The sequence below is a fragment of the Quercus robur genome, chromosome 3, assembly GCF_932294415.1.
Source record: "Quercus robur chromosome 3, dhQueRobu3.1, whole genome shotgun sequence".
Taxonomy (NCBI): Eukaryota; Viridiplantae; Streptophyta; class Magnoliopsida; order Fagales; family Fagaceae; genus Quercus; species Quercus robur.
This window is the reverse complement of record NC_065536.1, coordinates 55,935,098-55,947,906: the sequence shown is the minus strand read 5'-3', so window position 1 is coordinate 55,947,906 and position 12,809 is coordinate 55,935,098. Positions and strand designations below refer to the sequence as shown.

Below are 12,809 nucleotides of genomic sequence, written 5' to 3'. Positions count from 1 at the left end.
TGTTGGTTTTCTTTTAAGTATGGTTGCTTGTTTGTAAATGTGTATTATGTCCATTCACTTAAATTTGATGAAACAAAATTCTTGTTCTTCATTTATTTTAGGGTAAATTTCATTAAGCTACTCTGATATTTAGGCTAATTCCAATCAGGTCCAAAATATTTCAAAACTAACCAAATTAGTCTCTAAAGAAAACTTGGTCCCTAAACGGACCTAATACCGTTTTCTTATTATTTGCTCTTTCTCTCTTCTTCTTCTTCTGTCTCACGTCCTTCTCCCTCTCTCACAAAATCTCTCTTCTCTCTCTCTCTTCTCCCTTTCTCTCTAAACAAGCCCTAGTCACCAGTGAAATCGGCATCAAAAACACCACCACGCTAGGACCATCTCAATTCCCATTACAAATTTGATGCCATCAGTGCTATCAACGGACTCTTGTCCCTCTCTCTATCTCACATCGGAACCCACATGGTGGTGCTTCAATTTGGATCTTGCCATCAACAAACTCTCTCCTCGTCTTTGTGGCAACATTATGGATCATGACATGGGCTTTGGATTTCGAATTTGGACAGTGTTCTTCATAGGATGTTGACGCCGATCTCATGGTGTTTTTTTTTTTTTTTTTTTTTTTTTTTTTCTTCTTCTAGTTTCTCAGTCATTCAGTGGTCTTAAGTGCTATTTGTGTTGATTTTCTATATGTTGTTTGGCTAGGATTTTTGTTAGTTTTTTGGAGTTTCTGTTGGGTTTTTTAAGGAGATTTCAATTGGGGTTTACAAAGGGATTTATGGGTTTTGAATGAGATTTTTATGTGCTCTTTTTTAGCCTTTTTAGAGCACCTTAAGTGAGATTTTGGTACTGTTTTTATGGATTTAAAGATGGTTGGTATTTTTGGGTTGTTGTTGTGTTGTTTTTTTTTTGGTACTTTAGGATTATTTAAGGGTTCTTGTAGGTTTTTCTAGGTGTATCAGTAGCCAGTGTTAGGTTAGAGGGAGAAAGAGGGATGAAGGAGAGAGGAGAGAATTAGTAACAGTGTTTGGTCCGTCTAGGGATAAGTTGTTTTTAAGGACCAAGTTAGTCACTTTTGAAATGTTTTGAACTTGGTTAGTATTACCCCAAGCCACAAGGTAGCTTAATGGAATTTATCCTTTTTTTATTTATTACAAAAGTGTGATCCCATGAACTTTGGTAGGATACCCTTCTATCATGGTTTCTATCGTAAATATCTCCCTTATGAAATTTTGCAATCCTCCAACTCAACCTAGAAGTCTCGCAAAGGACAATCAAAGTTGGAATAAGGCAGTCCTATTCAAAAGGTAAAATTTTATACTCTTGTCAATTGTAAGAAATTTATTAATATTTTTTACTTGGTGAAGGTAACGTTCTAAGTTTGTTTGTTCCCTTTGGAAGCTCTTTTTTTTTTTTTTTTTTTTTTTTTTTTGCTAAGATAATTACAATATGCTGCTAATCTTGCAACTCGAATTATTTCACTCTCCTTAGATCCCTTAAGTACTTTGTGCATGAGAGAGTGTCAATTAAACTATAAGACTCTTGATGGTCACTTGAGAACTAGGTCATTCCCCATTTACATAAATTATCAAGCTTAATATTTTTTCCATTTTCCATGAAAAATTCTAAAAATATTTTATAAACTAATACCTTTAAAGTATCCGTTAATTTTTCCCACAAATAAAAGAAGGGAAAGAGAGAAAGAAATACTACAAGTTCGCAACATACTTGTTAGACATGACAAAATTGGCCTGGACCTGACAATCCAACTCGAACCCAAAGAAAAACATCTGACCTTGCAAAGGCGTGGGTTAACGTCATAACAACATACAATGCGACAATGCCGCAAGTACTTCATAAATATCCCTGCAGGTGGTCATTGGTAGTAGAGTAGTTTTTAATGACCAATGATACAAAGTGTAAATGTTTCTAGGATAGCAAACTATTTTACAATATCTCTATGCAATTGATCAAAAGTTTTTTAAATCCAGTATCTCTATCTATTTGATTGATTACGTCAGAACATTCGCATCAGTTCGTCCAAAAATTCATATTTATTTTAGCATAAGAACCCTTTTTTTTTTCTTTTTCTATTTTACATATTCACATCTCAAAACAATGAAATATCTCATATCAAATTATATATTTTACACTACATTTCATTAAAATATCAATTTTTATTATTTTTTAAATTGTTTCTCTTGCTTCACACACAACAACCACTATCTACTCACTTCTTTCATCCTCAGGATATGTAAAAAAAGAATAAAAAACTAAATGCAAAATAAATAATGTCAATATAAACTTACATGGTTAATGTAACAACTTTATATTTTTACACAACTTTGCATAAATTGATGTAAGTGAATTTTGGATTTGATTGGCTACAATGTGTTACTTTTTCTATTATACAAGCACTGATGTGAGTACTCTAAAGGTTGTTATAAATGTTATGATAAATTCCAATAAACTATCTTGAGATTTGGACTAATACCAATTAAGTCCAAGACTTCTAAAAAATGACTAACTTAGTCATTGAAAAACAATTTAGTCCCTAACTTCATTTATCACCGTTACTTTATTCACATTCTATTATCACTCCTCTTTCTCATCTCAGATTTAAACCCCTCTCTTCAATGTTGATGTCTTGTTACTTCATCTTGGCTTCAGCCCAAATCAAAGATGCAGCATTTGAGTGTAAACAGTAGAAAGCCAAGTGGGTCTATGGAAGAATTTCTTGGTGTCTTACTCACCAACTCTTCCGTGTCAATAATTGAAATTGAACCTCCAATAAATTGATCAGCAAGCATCTTACAAGCTCGTTCAAGCATGGCCATATATCTACACAACAATAGTAGGAAGATCAGCAAGCTAGATCGCGGACCCAGATCTCTACTCTAATGAATTTTTACTCTCAGTTTAACATATTTGTGTGCACAAGGACGTTCTTTGAGCTTTGTCCAAGGCAATAAAATGCTGAAAAAACTTGTTCCAGATCCACAAAATCAAGTGAATATAAGAATTAAAACTCACTAGCATTCATTTGTTACAGATAAAAGAGTAGACAAGCAATATACAACACACCTTACCATGAGCCATTAGATGATGAGACTTTTATAAGAAAGAGAGAAGGAGAAGCCTCAAGCTCCAGCAATATTAAGAATGACAGTGGGTGTGTGGAAGGAGAGAATAGAGTGAAGAGAGGGATCTAAGACAAGAAAGAGGGGAGAGAAAAGAATGTCAGAATAAAGTAATGGTAATAAACAGAGTTAGAGACTAAATTGTCTTTGAGGACTAAATTGGTCATTTTTTAAAAGTCTTAAACCTAGTTGGGATTAGCCCTAACCTTAGAATAGTTTATTGAAATTTACCCTAAGTGTTATTATCAATCCTTTTTATTTTGAAAGACTAGGACTCCCAACTATCAAAGAAAAAAAAAATTTAATCATTCTAGTTTGAGTAGAAATTACTAAAACAAAATAGGGTAATTATATAAATAGTCCCTAGCCTTTACACATTGTGTCAATTTAGTTTTGATCTTTTGACTGTGTCAATTTGACCCCTACTATTAATAGACATTGTTGACGTATAAAATATTATTTCTCTGCCATGTAGTCAAACACATGGCATATTACATTAAAAAAAAATCAAATAACAAAATGGTAATAGAAGAATAATGGGAAACTGAAGAAAAAATTAAGGACACCCAAATCGGATTTCAGTGTTTATGGCCTGAGTTCACTTTCCTTCAATCAAATTAGCACAGCGAGTCAATCCCTTGCTGATTTCAAATGGAGATAGAAATCCATTTATTTGCCACCAGAGCCTCTGTTAGATGCCCAAATCACTTTGGAACTACCCAGGTGAATTACTAGCAGCAAAAAAAAAAAAAAAAAAATGGCATCAAGGGCAATGCAAAAGCACAAAGTGAACGAATTCCATTCAGAAGAAAATGGAGATTTTCAGAAGTGGGATTTGTGCTTTAGTGAAAATCAAAGATGGGGTGGCTTTGAATTGGACAAAAGAACATTAACCCAACCTCTATACCCAAAATCTTTGGCATCTTAATTTCTACCTCACCACGAAATATGAATCTGAAATCTTATGAACTCAACGTCCAAAGGAAAGAAAGAAAGTATTTGGTCAAGAAACAAGGTTTCAGCGGGGAATTTGATCAAACAAGTGATTTTAATACACTATCAGTGTGATTTTAACAAACACTAACGGAAGAACATAATAAAATAAAATTCAGTGTTAGAAGGCTGAATTGAACGAAGTTGAATATAAATGGATAAAATTAAATTTTAGATAAAGTTAAAGGTTTGAATATGCAATTTAACCTAAAATTTTATGTATATTTTCTATTCCTTCATTTTTAAAATTTCAAACATCGAAATTCATTTTAATTCATTGCTTCATGACCTCTGTATTCTCAATTCTATGCTGTTCTTTTATTTAATGATCTACAAAACATACCATTGATAAAATACATTAACTCTACTTCAAAAGAAACATATTTATTTTAAAATGTTCCTGTACTAAAATAGGACGTCTCACAACTATTAAATAATTCATCATACCAATCACAAAATACATATAGTGAAAGGATATGGACTAAATTTGTAATTTACCATTTTTTTTTCTTTTCTAAAGCTAGGACTATTATACAATACGTAGATGGAAGAAACTGATTTTTATTTTTTTAATTTGTCTAAAATTTAGAAATTTTTATGTGTAACTCTATTATTTAAACTTTCTATAAACCGGCAGATTTGAAGATATTTTAGGCATCCAAAAGTAGGAATATAAATAGGAGAAACACCTTAAATGGTAATACAGAATAAATAATTCATTTGAGAGAGAGAGAACACATTTACCAATATATAAATTGTGAGTAACAATTCTCTTCCAAGAATTTCATCAAACATTTTGAAATTTAAAATAAAACAAGTTATCGGACATGCAGTGGATACAACAACATAATCAAAAAGGAAAATTCAAAATTTACCCAAAAAAATAAAACAAAACCACTAGTGTATGTGTATTCCAATTAGTTCAATTAGTAAAATTTCTGATGGTTGATAAAAAATTAAAAATTAAAATAAAAAATCCAAACCAACAAATTATGTACTGTTACAATGAGTTTTGAGAACACAATGGTTTCATTTCTTGGTTGGTAACAAAACAAAAGCTATGGATTTTGCATTTGTAGTTGTTTCAACAACCAATATATATATATATATACTTGGCCAATTCGAACAATCTGTATAACGTGGCATAGTGAAGGATGTAAATTAAATATACAAAGCAACTCTAAAAAGCCCTCTTTGCCACAAGCCAAAAAAATTGTCTCATGGCAAGGTGTTGTGTCATTTTTATTTGCTAAGAGAAGAAGATTTTATTAAAATACAAAGCAGTGAACATCAAGGTAATACAAAAGAAGAGGACTCGCTGCTATCCTCAAAAACTACATCAAGAAGGGCCTTGGGTCCAGAATCAATATTAAAACTACCCCAAAACCTATGTTTAAGAGACTAGGTAGCCAATAAATGAGAAGCACGATTTGTCTCTCTACATATCCATTTGAAAGAACAGTTAGACAAATTTGTAAACAGAGAAAGCACTTCAGAAATGCAGCTTTTCTCCATGGGGACTGCATTGCTCTTCTCACCTAACCACCATCCCTATTGCACTTATATAGACAACTATCCTTAGCCTCAGACTATGCAGATATTAATCTCCTTATCCATTTAACTCTTTTGGATCTCACTTTTAACCCTTAAGGTCCACAATATGATAAACAACTTTAAGTTTCACTTGTTCTGTAAACAAAGTTTATACTGTTGCATATCAGCATTCTTGAGCTTAAATGTGTTGTTCTTCATATTATATGGGCCAGCATCTATAAAAGAAATTGAGAGAAATATCAGTAATTGTGCAAAGAAGAAAGAGAATAAAATTAAATTAGCTAAAAACATGTCTCTTAGCATACGGCTTTTTCTTGGCCATTTTTCTTTGATCTCTTTCTATTGATTATGAAAGTTTTGGAATCTAATATGATCTTTCTATTGATTTTAATAGAAAATTTTACAGCCTTTTTGGCCTCTAGAGATTTTAATGGCCAACAACAAAGAATTCATTTGAATCGCAACAGAAACACTCAAAGCCTCATGAATATAACCAAACTTTAAAGAAACAATAATCACCAGTGGATTTGAATAGGAACAAGAGTGGTTCATAAACTCAATCAAAAGGGTATATACAAAAATTTAAGGAAAAACATCCCATATATCTACTGTAAGGACCGGATTTCAGTTCCTAGCCCAAAATATAGATGGACTTGGGCCCAAAAAACCCAAAACAATGAATTTGTAGAGAGTGAGTTGGAAAACTGGGCTAAAATGAGTTGGACAACAAATAATGTGGGTTCAAATGACATGAACAATAAGAAAAATTGATTTAAACTAAAGTAAATCGTCCTTGGTACAGTCTAAGGTGATCAATTCTTATATATTTCTCACAAGTTTGATTACAAATTTAGTTCCTGATTACTACAGTGTTTCTCTCTTTCTCTTTCCCTCCCCTATTCCTCAGGGGTCTCTTACATTATATATCTTCCTTCGATTGATCTTAGCCCTCCACTTGTCAATCGTCCAAGCCACCACTTGAGTGCTTGTCCCATGGGACACCCTCATAGGCTCTCTGTGAGTTGGGGTAACCAAGGTAGCACTGTTCAAGGGTCTTCTCCACATAAATGCGGCCAGAGAGTTAGCTGCAGAGCATTAAATGCGGTGGTAGCAATTTTTTCTTAGATATTTCTCAACTCCCACTTTGTCCAGTAATTCACAGTGCGTATCCTTATCAACAGAACCTCCTGGAATGTCACTCTGGATAACAAAACTCACCTTCTAACCCCTTCTTTGTTTAGCAGAGGTGATACTCCTCCTCGTCTTACCTCTCCCAACCTTCACGGCCATAGCTTGCTCGTGAAGTTCTTGGTCTTGCTCCTTCCTTACTGTTGATCTATTCTCGGTCCACCGTGCCTAGCTCCTCAGACAAGCCTAATGGGCCTGTGTCCCCACATCTACAAACAGCTTCTTCCCAAATTAAATTTCTACTCTAATTTTCTTTAAAATAATAAAAATTTATTACATCCATAAGAACTTTAAAAAAATATATCCATTTAAAATTGAAGGAATGAAAACCAAACTATTTTTTATAATACCAAGAAAAATCAGCTGGAAACCCCTTTCTAAAAACCTACGATTCAACATAAAATAAAAATAAATAAATAAATAAAGAGTTGGCTTAAAGTTCATATAGGAAAACCAAAACTTACCGATTAAGGGAGAAGATGATGCTGCAGAACTAATATCATCAAGAGGAAGAAGAGATTTCAATTTGATCTCTTGTGAAATTAAATGGTATCTCTCTTTAGAAATTTTGTTTCACCCTCGCACTCTCTTTATTTTTTATTTTTAAACAGATAGCATTTAATGTTTTTATCTTTTACTTCAAATTTTATCATAAAATGAGTCAAAAAAATTTTAAACATGTGGGAGTATCTTAGTAGAATGGTGGACTGCTAGGCAAAAATGATGTGGTCTACTATAAGAACATTATAATTTCTCCACCAATTCCCACTGATTTGTAAGTTCATATATTAAATTTATTTATTGCTTTGGTACTATCAATGTAATTGTAGATTAAAAAATGCTAAAAATTTTGTATATATTTATAATGAGTGTACAATATTATACATATTTGCATAAAAATGTATAATGTTATAAGCATTTATTTAATCTATAATTTAAATCTTAACTTGAAAGCATATTGTAAATAAATAATTTTTCCTTTTCTTTTATTATTATTATTTGTTTTTTTATTTAACAATTGATAATATTGTGTTGATTTTTGAACACTATAATAGAAGTTGTGATATGAAAAATACATTTGAAAGATGGTCTTTATATTTATTTGGTTTATTTTAGTCAAATTTTATATTTATACTAATTTAATATATTATATTTTAAATAATTATTAAATTAATTATGACATCATCACGGTTCAACCTCAGTCTAACTTCAAAAACCTTAAACCTCTTCCTTTTAAGGTTCGATGAATGGTCCGAGTTTCAAAACCATGCACACCTCTCCAACAATGGTAGTGGCACCTAATTAGTAGACCTACTCCAAGTTCTCCATATAAAGGACTAGACCTCCCCAAGCAAAGGCATGCACAACTATTCATCCACTTCCTATTTTTAAGTCATTGAGAGAAATACTAACTTGACTATCAAAAGGTCCTTGGCCGACACCACACCAGTGCACTCTGATAGTCTTTTCCTCTCTTTTCAAATTGTTGATTCACCATCGTGTTTGGAGCATACAACTTACTGATATCATACCTCATCAAGTTAATTTGTTTGAATTCCATTTTCTATCTTATCACTTTTCTTCTCAACTAAACAAGAAAATCTTTCACCCTCCACTTTTCCATCACTCAACCAAACATAAATGAAGAAAACTAAAATATTTTTCATAATTTCACTTTTCTCTATCTCCAAACTTAATGGACCCTAAAACTTATGTGGCACAACATAAGAAGTGAACTACTAGTACAGTTTTAGTTTTATTATGCACCAATGTAAGATATGGGAGAAAAATGGAAATTAACCTTAAATTTCAAACATTATAATTAGTAGTTTAAGTTTTCAAACTATATTTTTTTACTAGCATCTCGAGTCTAAGAGACTCGATTTAGGGTCTATAAATCGAGTTTTTGGGACTCGATTTTCGTAGATTGTTCACATCTGATGTAGCACTTTTTCCACATGGTATTTACCTGGAAATCGAGTCTCTAAGACTTGATTTACATCTAAAAAGAAAACAAAGAAAACCACAACGACAACAGCAAAAGAAAACCACAACGACAACAGCAACAGTAATTCCTGAAAATATGTGTTCATCAGAGAAGAAAAAAAAAAAGGGTTGCAGTGAGAGAGGCCTGGGTCGCACTTGGCCTGGGTCTGGCACGGCCTGGTCTTGCGCGGCCTGGGTCGGCGAGCTTGCATCTCCATTTCTTCTTCTTCTTCTTCTTCTTCTCTCTCTCTCTTTCTTTCTTTTTTTCTTTCTTTCTGTGTTTTTGCTGTTTCTGCATTTTGGGTCATTAATAATTATTATTTTTGGGTTAGAAATCAAGTCTTAGAGACTCGATTTCCAGGAAGATGCCACGTGGAAAAAGTGTCACATCAGACGTGAACAACCCATAAAAATCGAGTCCCAAAAACTCGATTTATAGACCCTAAATCGAGTCTCTTAGACTCGAGATGCTAGTAAAAAATATAGTTTGAAAACTTAAACTACTAACTGATTAGTTAGGAAATTATGGTTAATTACCCATTTCGTCCCTAGATATGAGTTAGTTTATTCTCCAAACGAAAAAAAGCTACTAGTTACTTTTTAGAAACATGATCTAGGTTTTAATTCTATATAATAAAAAATTCATAAGTAATAAAAAAAAAAATCATTTGGGTTTTCATTTCTCATTTAACTATTTAAGCAATTCTAAAAAAATTCATGAGTTTCAAACTCTCAAGATGTTAGTTTGCAAAATAGTTTTGCAAACTTGACAATTAACTAAATTGTTCCAAAAATAATGCTATATGGCAAATTTCCTCAAGAGGAGATTTAGGGGGTTCTGTCCCTGATGGTGTATGTGGTGATGATGTTTAGTTGATTTGCTTGGCATATGGAGGATCATGATTGGCGTTATTAGGAAACTTGAATTACTTGCATATTATTAGGGCTCGGAAGACGTGCCAAGAGAGTTCATGGTGAAATCAATCCTCTTGGTGAGTTTTTGATGAGTGGGTATGGGTCCTGCTTAATTGGGCTTCCTCTATTTTTTTCTAAGTTTATAATGTGTGTTTATGTTTGGTTACCAAGAAATCAAAGAAAAAGAAAAGAAAATTTTTCAAATCTGAAAATAAACTAATTCTAAATATTTTATTTTATAAATTAAGGACTTGTGGCATCCTGCGTGGCAGTTAGCATAAAAAAATAATATTTTAATATCACCATTAGTCATGTTAGCTTTTTTCATCCACTACTTAGTAGCAGTGACTATTTTAACACAATACCAAAATGTTAGAGACTAAATTAACACTTTTTTTTTTGAGAAATTAAATTAACAAATTTGAAATGATAGAAATCAAATTGAAAAACAATATAAATGTTAGAGACCAAACTTGTACTTCACATTAGGGTTTTCGTTTCACATATAACTATTTAAGCAGTTCTTAAAAAAAAAAAAAAACAAAAAATCAAAAACAAAAACTTCACATTTAAGCGAGAGGCGAGAGCAATTGTTAGAGCGAAATACGGGTCAATATCTATAATCAAACATGGAACGGAGGAGTCGAGGTTCAGATCCAGGTTCCAGGTTCAGATCCAGGTTGACGCCCTATTTAACAGAAGACTTGTTGGAAGAGATCCTCTCCTGGCTTCCAGTGAAATCTCTAACACGTTTCAAGTGCGTTAAAAATTCATGGTCCACTGCTACTTTCTTCCAGAATCCAAGTTTCATTGCCAAACAGCAGCGCCACCGTTTACAAACAAATGCAGATCTTGTCGTCGCGAGCTGCGACCTGATGCACCTTGGGGACTGTCCGTGCATCCTCATCCTGAAAATGTTGATTCTCAAGGAGTACGCATTGTTGGCACGAAGGAGATTGTAGACAGGAAGGTGGCCAACCTTCATAAGATAGAATTGTTTGCTTGCATCAACGGCATAATTTGGTTGGCAGTACCTTTTATAGTGGCTTCTCTGGCTTTTTCTTGTGGAATCTGACTATTAGAGAATCTAAGGTTGTTCGTTATCCCAGAGTCCCTTAGTGTCCTGCCCATCTTGCAATACAACCTTCTCCATGCAACCCTACTGTCAGATATGGATTTGGTCATGACCACAATTCTAATATCTATAAAGTGGTTAGAAATGTCAATTATAGTGCGGGAATCACACAAAGCTGCAATGTTGTTCATGTTTACGACCTAAGTACTGGTTTCTGGAGGCAAATAATGAACTCTGTTTCTATTGATCATTCAAACATCACATTGCTAGATTATTGTAATTTTGCGTTCTTAAATGGAGTTCATCATTGGTATGGTTCCTCTGTCACTGACGACAATGGAAATCGTAAGTATACTGAGGTAATTGTATCCTTTGACATGAGACATGAGGTGTGTGGATTAATAAGGATGCCAAATGGGGTGTTTAATAGACAAAGTCCCCCACAGCGGGACAGCACTGTTTTTTCTTTTATGAAAGAGCTTGCTTTGTTCAATAATTGCCTTGCTCTTATTGTTTTTAATGCTTGTCGTAAAATACCAGAGAAATACTTCAATATATGGGTGATGCGCGAATATGGGGTCGAGTATTCTTGGACCAAACAACTTGTTGTAGGACCCCTCGAAGGAATTCGGAGACCACTAGGATTTGTCAAGAATGAAGAGCTTATTCTACTGCGTGACAATAAAGATCATACAGTAGCTTTGTATATTGGTTCTCAAGAAATGAAGAATCTTCAACATTCAGGGCTTCCAAACTCGTTCTACCCACGCTGTGCTCTGCTCTATGTGGAGAGCCTAGTTTCATTAAATAGTGGAAATGTGTTTTAGAATTATTGTGCTCCTAATGTTGTGTGTAATTCAGAGAATATGATATTACGTCTTTTATCGATGATATCTTTGTTGAATTTCAATTTTTTATTCCTCTTCAATCTCTGTCATTTATTGATGGATCAGTAAATCATTGATTTTTATTATGCATCGGAATTGTGATAGACTTTTGGGGAAGGTTTTGTCATTAATCTATGTAGAGTAAGAGCTAGTAGACTTTTCTGCAATGGCATCTCAGCTATTACTTGCTTTGGTGTCTTTTTGTTCTAGGGAAATTCACAAAGACTTGGTCACTTTGGCCCAATGAGGCTCCCTACCGCGGGAAAAACTTAGATAGTCCTAGACCAATGCTCTAGGCTCTCACAATGTGGGTGGGCCCCACACATGGGTCCCACCATAGGGCCCACCCACTTTGTGAGAGCCCGGAGCACTGCTCTAGGACTACCTAAGTATTACGCCCTACCGCTAGGTAATGTGACAAATTAAATTTCGTATACTTTGATGGAAAACATGGTTAGTGTAAGAAGACGAATTTAATAGAGAATGTTTCAAGAGGTTATAATCTAACCTTATTATAGGTTTTGTGGTCCTTTGCATTTCATTTAGTTCTGAAAGCACCCGGATGCGTTGTCTGAACCTCAATGATTGCTAGTTTTTGTGAAATTGATTGTGCCATTGAGATTTTTGCTTACAAGTTTAGAAAGATATCCTTTCACATTCTAGTATTCTTCATGACATGCATCTTCTAGCCAAGCCACAATTTTGTGTTCTGTTCAACCTAGTTTCCATTTGCTGCTGCTCTATTGCAGTTAAAATAAATTAATGGGCAGTAGTATATAGCTAGGCATAGGCATGGGATTCATATGCTGAATTGTGTGGTTAGTAGACTGTACCAAGTGCATTCTACCAATTTCATGACAAAATTTCTTTTTTCTTCTCAATCCCCTTAACATGAGAGGCATTGAAAGATTATTACAATATGATGTTACTGTCCAACATGTCATTTCCTTAATATCCTTGTCCATCGCATGCCCAATACTCCGAATTAGAAATAACTCACTGCTTTCCTTCCTTTTCATTCTTTTCTTATTCCAATGAATCATATCCAAACGCAAACACCCTCTTAGTGTC

At 33.6% G+C, this 12,809-nt stretch overlaps 1 protein-coding gene across 1 annotated transcript; it reads left to right on the top strand.

The window, feature by feature from the left end:
• The first annotated feature begins 11,078 nt into the window (after positions 1-11,078).
• LOC126719817 (F-box protein CPR1-like) lies at positions 11,079-11,678 on the top strand. Its single transcript, XM_050422328.1, has one exon. The coding sequence runs from the start codon at positions 11,079-11,081 to the stop codon at positions 11,676-11,678; it is 600 nt and encodes a 199-aa protein (XP_050278285.1).
• The last annotated feature ends 1,131 nt before the right edge of the window (positions 11,679-12,809 follow it).

Bases quoted from the DNA above. Each gene is read 5' to 3' on its own strand.
- LOC126719817 (XM_050422328.1), top strand. From the start codon at position 11,079: ATGAACTCTGTTTCTATTGATCATTCAAACATCACATTGCTAGATTAT.